This window comes from Pomacea canaliculata, linkage group LG9, assembly GCF_003073045.1.
Source record: "Pomacea canaliculata isolate SZHN2017 linkage group LG9, ASM307304v1, whole genome shotgun sequence".
NCBI lineage: Eukaryota > Metazoa > Mollusca > Gastropoda > Architaenioglossa > Ampullariidae > Pomacea > Pomacea canaliculata.
Window position 1 is genome coordinate 14429700 of NC_037598.1, and position 10105 is coordinate 14439804.

Sequence of the window (10105 nt, forward strand, 5' to 3'; positions counted from 1 at the left end):
CATTCAAATGGCAACGCTCGCGCAGATAGCATCCCTCATGTCGTGGAGGGTGAAACCGCGCATCGACGTGACTGTCATTACATAACTTCGTCCTTCTGTTTCTCTAATGGGGGGAATGCTGCTACAGTGCATGTCTTAACAATTATATATGTCATTAAATCACTCGTCAGTTTCGAACTGAAAAACAGAAAACTCCAGTACAAAGTTTTATTCACTCATGCAAACATGAAACCTTGAAGTCTTGATGCAAGTCTCTACTAGGGTCAACGCCGTCGTTCTGGAGACAACGTCCTATCAGTCGCACACCTACACTACAAACACCAAAACATCGACAGTAAAGGCTGACAAAGCTGACGCTTATCTGAAGGTGTTGGCCTTTGGTAAAGAGTAAATAAAGACTCGTCTCATGTCCCCGGCTCTCGAACCTGCGGTCCTACGTAGACGACATGGATCGTTCTCTTCTCAGAGTATTAAAAAAATTCTAAATTTATTCAGCAATGTTAACAAATGAGTAACAGGCGTACTTTTCCTTTAAAAATCGTTTATACACAATTCTCTCAAAACTAATAAAATCTAGCGTGTTTACAGCAGTTTCGAACTAATTTGAAAAATACGAAGTGACAAAATATTGTTACCGAACTTTGTTGGGAATGTACAGTTTCATTCCCTAAGGAGCTAGTCTAAGTGGTTACCATGTATCATTAGGACATGAAGAGCTGGACGGATATTTAACATTCCCGGTACCCATCTATAATATTTTTAATACGTTTGACCTAAAAAGATGTGAGAAGCAGAAGATTTTTACTCACTTTTGTTTAGTATGTGCAGGTCACCTGTCCACACCGGTCGTCCGAAGCGACACATTTGTTTTGACAGGCACAGACAATCTGTCTGTGACCTTTGGTTACTATATTTTACAAAAACTATTTGACTAATTGCTTGACAGATTAGATTTGTGAAATGTCAACAACAGTTTGACTTCTTTTCGGAATGAAGAACCAGACAAATAGAAAACATAAAAATTTATAGCAGAAGTTACGAAGCACATATCGTTAATTATACACCATGTTAGATATCCTAGGGGATAAAATGAAGGATCGCTGTAATACCTTTCTGAAATTATCTCTGTAAAGAAGCCATACGTTCGGATAGGCAACATAAGGAAGAAAAACATGGCTGAGGTCACGACCATCAAGATGATCATGGAAGACACTTGTTTCTCCCGCTTGTCCATGGTCTTGATGTTGTTCAGCGCCACGCGGCGCCTCGCGTCTCGTATGGACACGATGACTGTCTTCACCAGAACCACATCGCTGACAAGGATGAGAGCGAAGGGGAGAAAGAAGACTACTGCGAGTTCTATGGGAGACCAGATGGACTCTATAAACGCTCGATAGCCTCCTGTGTACGTCTCTGTACACCACCAGTCACCAGGATTTACACCAGTACGAACTTCAAAGCCGTAAGCTTTGTGTGAATGGAAGATGAAAGAAAAGGCTGTGAGAGCACTAAGGAGGCTGACCACCATTTTAGTGGTTGAAAAGACCTTAGCACGATGTGGCCACAGAATGGCCACAGCTCTGTGACATGTCATAAACACCATGGTCCACGTCGACTGCATGTTGACGACGTTGGCGATGTAAGCCGTTAGTTTGCACTCACCTGTCGTCATCCTCCCAAGTCTGGCCCGTATTAAAGTACTGTAAAGTAATGATACAATAAGATATATTCCATCTGAAACGGCCAAAGATAGGAAAAACAAATATATCGGAGATACAATATTTTGCTTTTTACAGGATATGATGATAATCATTAAGTTTCCAGCAATTCCAAAAGCGCAAAGACAAGGCAACATGATATTTTGGTAAAATAGGTAGTTCAGCAGGTATATAAAGGTCTCTGGAAACAGAGGAAAGGTATTCACAGTTGTATTGCTATAGGATGTAAAATTCTGTTCCGCTGGAGTCGTATTTAACTTCATCGTTAGTAGTTTATTACATATAAAAGTCTCAAAAATATCTGGAAATATTTTCGTTGTTTTTTCTAGTTTTGTATTATTAAATAAATCATAGCTTCACCTCATGGTATTTGTGGCTGACCTCTTCACAGTGTGACAAAAATGGTTCTTTAATTACTTTATTTATATTTACTTAATTAATAGCTTCGTAAATAATTAACACAATCCATAGCACTTGTTTGATTATTTACACCGATACACTAACACACGACTGTATAATGAAGCCATGCTTTGAAGATATGCGAAGTGGTTTCTACACAGTTACTAGCATGTATTGGCATTGGAACCAGCCAACGATGTTTAATAAAATCTTCTGCATTCTTCAGAGTTTTTTAGTCTGTCGTTACTGTAGCCAGCACAAGTCTCTTTTCCCTGGAATCAGTTATTGTGGATGTGATGGTGGGAAGCACAAAACCTTCTCGTCTACGAGCCGAAGCCTGTTTTATGGCATGACAGGAAATCTGTGAAAAAGTAAGAAAAAAACTTCACATCGTGATTCGTTTCCTTCTTTTTACTTTCTTTGTTCCTTGCTTCTCTTCCTTATTGCTTAATATCCTTTGTAATAGACCGTCCTATTTCGGTTTATTATATAAGAGTCAAGTGAGGGGTCATACTATTTGGTGTAATAGCTTTTACATGTGTTTAAAACTTTATTCCTAAAATATTTAAAATACATCCCGTTTGAAAAACAAAATAATACTGCATAAAATGTTCTGGCGATAGACACTGTACGCGCAAGGGAGATAAATCAGGAAACGGTTGCTTTCAACTTTCAAGTCTTTGCGACATCATGCTCCGCACATGTTATTCTTGTTGACAGTTGCAACAGACGGTTATTTTCGTAGAACTACATATTTTTTTTATTCTGATATTCTTTCGCAATATTTCCTGATTTTCAGTTGCAACATTTTGCTATCGGCACAGGCCTACAGTCGCCACCGACATCTTAAAGAGAAGATAACTCTGTTCTGTACTAAATACAGCAGCCACACACACACACTAAAGTGATGCATACCAGGGATTTTTTAGGGGGAAGGGGTTGGATATCCTTTTTTGATGGAAAGGATTTAATCTTTTTGTTTCCTACGCGTTTCACCGATGCGCTTATTATTGAGGTTCATTTTTTCATACCATTTCGTGCAGACATTCTCAAGTAGCGATTGCGATCCTCCTCTGAATTAAACTTCGATGCCAATGTCTCTATTATAAAAAAAAATTCTATAACTTTTTCGGTTTCTAAAACGTTCATCGTCTTCATAATTTCAGAACATATCAAGCGACAATTACTCGTTTGCACGAAAGCGTATTTAACATTTCATAACGGTTTGTTACAAAAAAGTCGTTTGAAAATCGTTGCTTAATAAAAGTGTCCTCTATATGTCATATTTAAATGGTAATCCCATGCTCATAACGAAAATGATAGAATCGCATTCTCTTTCTTTCTCTTACATCTTTCTCTTTCTTTCTTAAGATCTGCGTTTCAATTTTTTTTTTATTTTTTTTTTTGGAATAAATGTAACAAGTACGACAGTGCAGTGCATTATATGGTTTAGTTAAAATACACATCGATCAAAATTAAAACGAGTGAAAAGGTTATAAAAAATTGTTATTGGTCGCCAAAGTAGATTCCATGTTTCAGCTTGAAAACTGATGTAACGATTCGCAAACCTATGTTTTGTCTCAGCTAACCATTGATACTTAATTAAAGGCGACCGTCTCAGTCACAATTACTCACTTCTTACAAACCTTCTGTCGTATGTCGTAGCTTCTGTCTCAGACCCGTGTGTTCGCCAGTCTGTCTTCCTGTTAGTGTATTTTTCTATTTACCACAGGCATGACCGCGTCACTCACAGATCCTTTCGCCAAAGTCAGTGTTGAACCACAGACAGAATATATACTACTCGCTCAGGTGAGCCACGCCTGCAATTTTCTTCTTGTTTCTTTAGAAAACTATTTCTTTCCCTTTTGTGAGTTTCCGATACAGTCCCACACCCATCCTAATGTTGGTGTTAATGCTTCGAAAAGACATTCCGGTGCCAGTTAAAGTTCAAGTAAATTTTACCTCGTATCGGAAATTAGAGTTCAATACCAATTTGTCGTCCTGTGAAACTCTTAAATGCTTTTACTTTTGTAAAAAAAAAATGTACCCCTTATTTTCAGACAAAAATAAAATGTGGTCTTTGCTTTCTTTACTTTAAAATCGCCGATTCTGTATTTGAAATTTTTTTTATGTGACAATCTTTTTCGTTTCCGAGTCTTTTCTGGTCCTAGAAACGTGAAAAATGTTTTTAAGTCGCTCTTCGTTCTCCAAAAAAAAAAAAAAATTTAAATTAAAAGGGCTACCACACACTGTTCTCAGTCAAAGGAAGATGCAAAGGCAAGTCAAGAAAAAAAAAAACATAAAACATGGTGTGAATCAAGTGGAGGATACTTCCCAGTTAAAGATGCATTTCTGTTTGGGTATTTATTTTGAGTGTTTCTAGCGTTGATGAGTGATTTATTCAATGATGTGTTTAATGGGCTACTGTTGTCAACTTTAGAATCAGAAGGCCCAAGGTTTTAAAGAGAGAGAAAGTGAGCTCATTAGCCTTTCTCGAAGTTGTAAAAATCATCACCAGCCTTGTCCGGCTACATCATGTTAAACAAGTAGTCTTATATCCTACCACTTGTCATTCAAGTGTTGTTTAATGTTCTTCAGGCGGACAACAGACAGCAGAGCAGATTCGGTCACAAAAATATATACAGTGGAACCTCGGTTAACGAACTTAATCCGTTCTGGAAAGCTGTTCGTTAACCGAAATGTTCGTTATCCGAAACAAATTTTTCCATAAGAAATAAAGGAAATAGATTTAATTGGTTCCCAGCCCCTGTTGACTCGCTATTTGAAAGTTACAGGCTGTATATATATAGGTATTTGTTTTAATGAGAACGGTTATAATGCAATATAAACGGAGTTAAATAAACATAGAAACATTAACGAAAGCATTTAAACAGAAAACTTGCCGTTTTGACGGCGTGGTTTGGAAACAGGTGTGGGGAGGAATGGGTGGAATTACTGCTTTGAATCCCCTCTCCATGAGCCACACGTGACATTATAAAATCGGGGGAGACTTCCCTTTTCTGTAGCTTTTGAGGTTGAAGAAAAAAACTTGTCCAGTGTCTGCTTCTTCTGCCTTTTTTGTAAAAACTCTTCGGTAATACGACATCACACATCCGACAGACGCATGCCACTTCATACTTTGAAATCATTTCCTGTTTCAATTCATTTGTTGGCCGCGTCCTTGTCATTACCTCACTACTATTAATGCTCTTAATCTTCTTTGGAGCCATGATTGAGGATTATCTTATTAAAATAAAGCACAACAAGCACTAAATAAGAAGGATGCGCACAGGTAAGGAACGACTGATCGTAACTGTCTCGAGCGCGAATGATTACATGCTGGTCGGTCACGTGTGGTTCACGTGGCTGTTCGTTATCCGAAATTTTGTTTCGCTATCGGAGACAAATTTTTTAACGAAATTTTTGTTCGTTATCCGAAATTTTGTTCGCTATCCGAGACAAATTTTTAGCGAAATTTTTGTTCGTTAACCGAAAAATTCGCTATCCGAGGCGTTCGCTAACCGAGGTTCCACTGTATATCCTTTGGTTTGTACTATAAGATGGGTCATACGAGATTTTCCGCGGTGACAGCGAACCGAGCGCCACCTAACGGACTCCATGATGGCGGCTCATTTGTCTTATTTACAATTGACTTTTCCTTTTTTGTACCTTTCATGACACTTTTAAGAAGACTGACTGTTGATATATTATATTTATTTTTATTATTTTAACACCGGTAGACCCAGTGGATCATTAGCAGCTGTCAACTTCAAACACATTCAAAATGTGAGTTTGATGCAGACCTTGTCATTGAGTACATTGGTGTACTACTTTTCATATCATCATGACCATTAATTTATCTGACTGCATTTTCTTAATTATGATGTATGTGTGAAAGAGACAAAGCTGGCAAGGATACTCTTGTTCACGTGAAATATTGACTACCTACAGGTAGGACAGACAAAATTAAACAAAAAACAGTAAAAAAAAAATCAAAAGGATCAAGTGCAAGAAGATTTTTTTTTAATTCAAACAAAAGTAATATAAAAAGATAAAGATGAGTGTGAACATTTTCTTAAGGCCTACTGATGTAGGCCTGTTTTTGTTTTTGTTTTTTGTTTGTTTGTTTGTTTTTACTTTCTAGTGTGTATGAAGAAAAAAGTTATGTACCAAAGGATCATACGCTGATAGTGCACACTGAAAAATATTATCATGATGGTATGCACATTACTAGACTGCAAGAATAAATACTACACGACGATAAATAAAATTTCTTCATCGCATGTACGTAGTTATCTCCCCTGAATCTATGCTTCATGGAGACCGCTAGGGTTGTATCGAGCAACGCCGTCACCGCTATTTATATAGGGGATATGACCTATGACCTATGTTATAGTATTTAGTATCTTTCTTTGTACTAACAGTCGCGGAAAGCAGATCCACTGTCTTCTATTGTGACAGAGGCGAGGCGACTGCTGATGGAAACAGTGAGCGAGACGGACACTACGACTGACATCACGAGGACTAATTAGGTGTCTGGACAAATTCACAGCTGATCAGTGGTCTGATGACACCTCGAATTCTGAAAGAAACGCGATTCTTAAAGTATTCTCTGTTGTTTTGTTTGTTTTGTTTTTGTTTTTTGTTTGTTTGATATACCTGGAAAGATTTTATACTCTAGAGCAGGGATGCCCAACCTACGGCCCGCGGGCCATATCCGGCCCGCGACGCGGTGCCATCCGGCCCGCGAAACTTCTGCCCACAGTGCAGGAAATCGGCATGTTAGTAATAAAAAAAAAAAAAAACCCCGAAACAAAAAAAAAAAAAAAAAAAAAACGAAAAAAAGGGAAGAAGAAGTATTTATCCCCACGTAGGGCGTCTCTCAATCTGTTTTTCGATGGACGAACATTTCGATTCAGTGCTCCGACTTGGTTTCTCTACGATGAGGCCGGACATTCAGAAGTTGGTTTCGGGAAAACATCTTCAAATATCCCACTAATTACTACATAATTAATTGTAAGTACAACTTGTTTCTAATAAAAAAATGGTATCTGCTCTATTTTTCTTTTCTTTTTTTGTATTTTTGCGGTGAAGTGGCCCGCGACACGGTTGTCCCAAATGGATATGGCCCGCAGGCCGAAAAAGGTTGGGCATCACTGCTCTAGAGCAAGACATTACACTTAAGTTAACACGAAAGACATACTGTTACGCACACTTCAACGTTTAGTCAAATAAAAGAAATTATGCAAAACTAATACTCTTATTTTTTTTTTAGACGTTTGCGTCTCCAAGACAACAAGAGGACGGAGAAGATACTGACTGCATCATTGTGAGCAGGTGTGGGGCCAGGGCTGCTGGGCCAGAGAGCTTAGATATAGAGAGGGTGCACTCGCGACCGGCGGGAAAACTCGTCGGTTAGAGTTATCTTTCATAATGGGATGCTACGAAACAACACGGCACAAAGCGATCGTTTGAGGCAAGGCGGGCAATTTTGCTCTGCAATAAACTGTAAAAACGCCAGATTTAAATCAACCTCAAAAGAAAAACTTTTCCACAATTTCCCAAAGGACGAAGAGAGGTCAGCTAAAAATTTATTCTCAAATTACGATCCATAAATGTGCTGTAGTTGAGAGCAGCCTACTACAACGCGTTTGCTTGATTTCTGTGGTTATTAAAACGACTTTACTGATTATACTGTGAAACTGTGTGACGAATTCTCCCTTATCTGATGACAAACCTATTTAAATTTGTTATAGTATTTTCATTTAAGGCATTCGTCACTGGGGTGAGGTGTTATTAATATATTGAAAAAATTATTACAACAGGTGCAAAATATGGATGAACTTTACGAGAAGGAAAGATTTTGACCGTCTTACACCATCTGATGTGTATAGAAAAGGATACTTTCTCTGCTCGGATCATTTTCGAGGAAAGTCAGTACAACTGTCCAACCAAAAAAAAAGTCTTTGTCTGGAATGCAGTCCCCACAATTTTCTCCATTCCAATCCACCATGCAAGGTTGATAACTTATGATTATTAGATAATAATATATTCCAATATATATTACTAAGCCATATTTTACCATCATGGCCTCTGTTTCTGTCATATTTTTATTTTTAAATTAACATTTATCATGAGAGATCACTCTAACTGGGACATAAAGGCTAATGATGATCATAGCTTGCACTGCAAAAGGTCTGTTTGAATGTGTGTGTGTTTGTACAGATTCTACATATAGATTTATTGGATATTTTGGTTACTGTTAACTCCTTTTCATTATGCTAATAGGTGCAAAATCTGTAAATCACATTTCCATGTACCTTATTTGTAGGTAACTTCTTCAAGAAAGCGACCAATGGACAGAATATCCAAACCTACTCTGCAAAGCAGCCAGGATTTCACAGAAAGCTGTAGTCTTGCATGGTAATTGTTTTTAAATCATATATGTCTTCTTGCTATTTTTCATTCATTAAGAAAATATTTATAAAATGAGGTGATATTGTCCAGTACATTATAAGCATCTTTTTATACATCTGTTTGCAGAAGAACAAGCAGATATTGCAGTTGAGCCTTCATGCTCTATAACTGTGCCAGATTCTCCTACAAAAGCTGAATTAAAGATGGAGATCACAAATCTTCATACAAGTCTGAAGGCCTATCGTTTGCTGAAGTTAAAAGTTAAATATAATGAAGAAAAAGATGAAGTAGAAGGCTTTGAAGACTTGGGGAGTGACTCAAGAACACACCTCATAGCCAATCATGCTACAATGTTTATGTTGAGAGGATTGATATCTTCCTGGAAACAGCCAGTTGGCTATTTTCTCTCAAGTGGACCAATGCCCAGTGAAAGGCAGTTTGACCTGATCAAAGAATGTGTGAATAAAGTGCAGGGTGCTGGTTTGAAGGTGAAGGTGATCATAGCAGACCAGGGGGCAAACAATAGAAAAACATTTGAAAAGCAGTTTAATATATCAGAAAGCCATCCATTCTTATTACATAATAACGGGAAGATCTTTTTCATGTATGATCCCCCACATCTTCTAAAAAACATATGTAACAATTTAAAGAAGCATGGTTTTCTTGTAAATGGCAGCTTGTGCTCTTGGGAACATGTGGAAAACTTTTTCAAGTTTGACAAACAAAATTCTGTGCGAATGGCACCAAAGTTAACTGAAAAACACATGATCCTTCCCCCTTTCAGTAAAATGAATGTTTCGTTGGCTGCACAGGTACTGTCTCACTCAGTTGCAGCTGGGATATCAACATTAGTGCAGTTTGGAACACTTCCTGATGCTGCTAAACAAACAGCACTATTTATTGAACGCTTTGACCAGTTGTTTAATGCATTTAACAGCAGCAGACTCAGTTCAGGAAGACAGATGGGTCATGCAATGTCACGATCATCTGGGCATAAAGAGTTTCTCTGTGACACTTTGCAATGGTTGCGCACTGTTGAAACACCCTCATCCAATGCACTACCTTGTCTGACAGGGTGGAAGATGACTGTGCAGGCTCTGCTTGAGCTTTTTGATGAGCTTCAGACAAATCATGGTATTTCATTCCTTCTTACAGATAGACTGAATCAAGACTGCTTAGAAAACTTTTTTTTCTTGCATTCGGGGAAAAGGGGGACATCTACATAATCCCACTGCAGAACAGTTTAGATTATTCTTCCGTCAGCTCATGATTGAGAACCTGTTTCATCACAGTCGTGGAAGTAATTGCCAGAAGGACAATGACAGCTCTTTATTGACTCTGACATCTGTGACGCTGACAAACAACAGGACATAATGATATGTAATGAAGATATTGATGAGAATGACTATGACCATGACAGTGATTGTTTAAATGACAAAGACATTAGTGATAAAGTAAATATCACTTTCAATAATTTTGATGATGATAACTGTAGTGACCCTCTAGCCATTTTCTCCATACAACCACTACCAAAAACAAATGTTTTAAACATTGCAGAAGAAAATGTGTTG

The 10105-nt window shown here is 37.9% G+C and overlaps 2 protein-coding genes across 2 annotated transcripts; one reads left to right on the forward strand and one right to left on the reverse strand.

Moving 5' to 3' along the window:
• Positions 1 to 211: 211 nt before the first annotated feature.
• On the reverse strand, positions 212 to 1672 carry LOC112572178. Its single transcript, XM_025251749.1, has 2 exons — positions 1110 to 1672; positions 212 to 311 (listed from the first exon to the last, which is right to left on the reverse strand). Exons 1-2 carry the CDS (start codon positions 1670 to 1672, stop codon positions 212 to 214), a joined length of 663 nt encoding a protein of 220 aa, XP_025107534.1.
• Positions 1673 to 8513: 6841 nt separating this feature from the next.
• LOC112572044 lies at positions 8514 to 9880 on the forward strand. The gene is made up of 2 exons (XM_025251552.1): positions 8514 to 8540; positions 8661 to 9880. The coding sequence occupies exon 2, from the start codon at positions 8738 to 8740 to the stop codon at positions 9758 to 9760; it is 1023 nt and encodes a 340-aa protein (XP_025107337.1). The 5' UTR covers positions 8514 to 8540; positions 8661 to 8737; the 3' UTR covers positions 9761 to 9880.
• Positions 9881 to 10105: the final 225 nt, after the last annotated feature.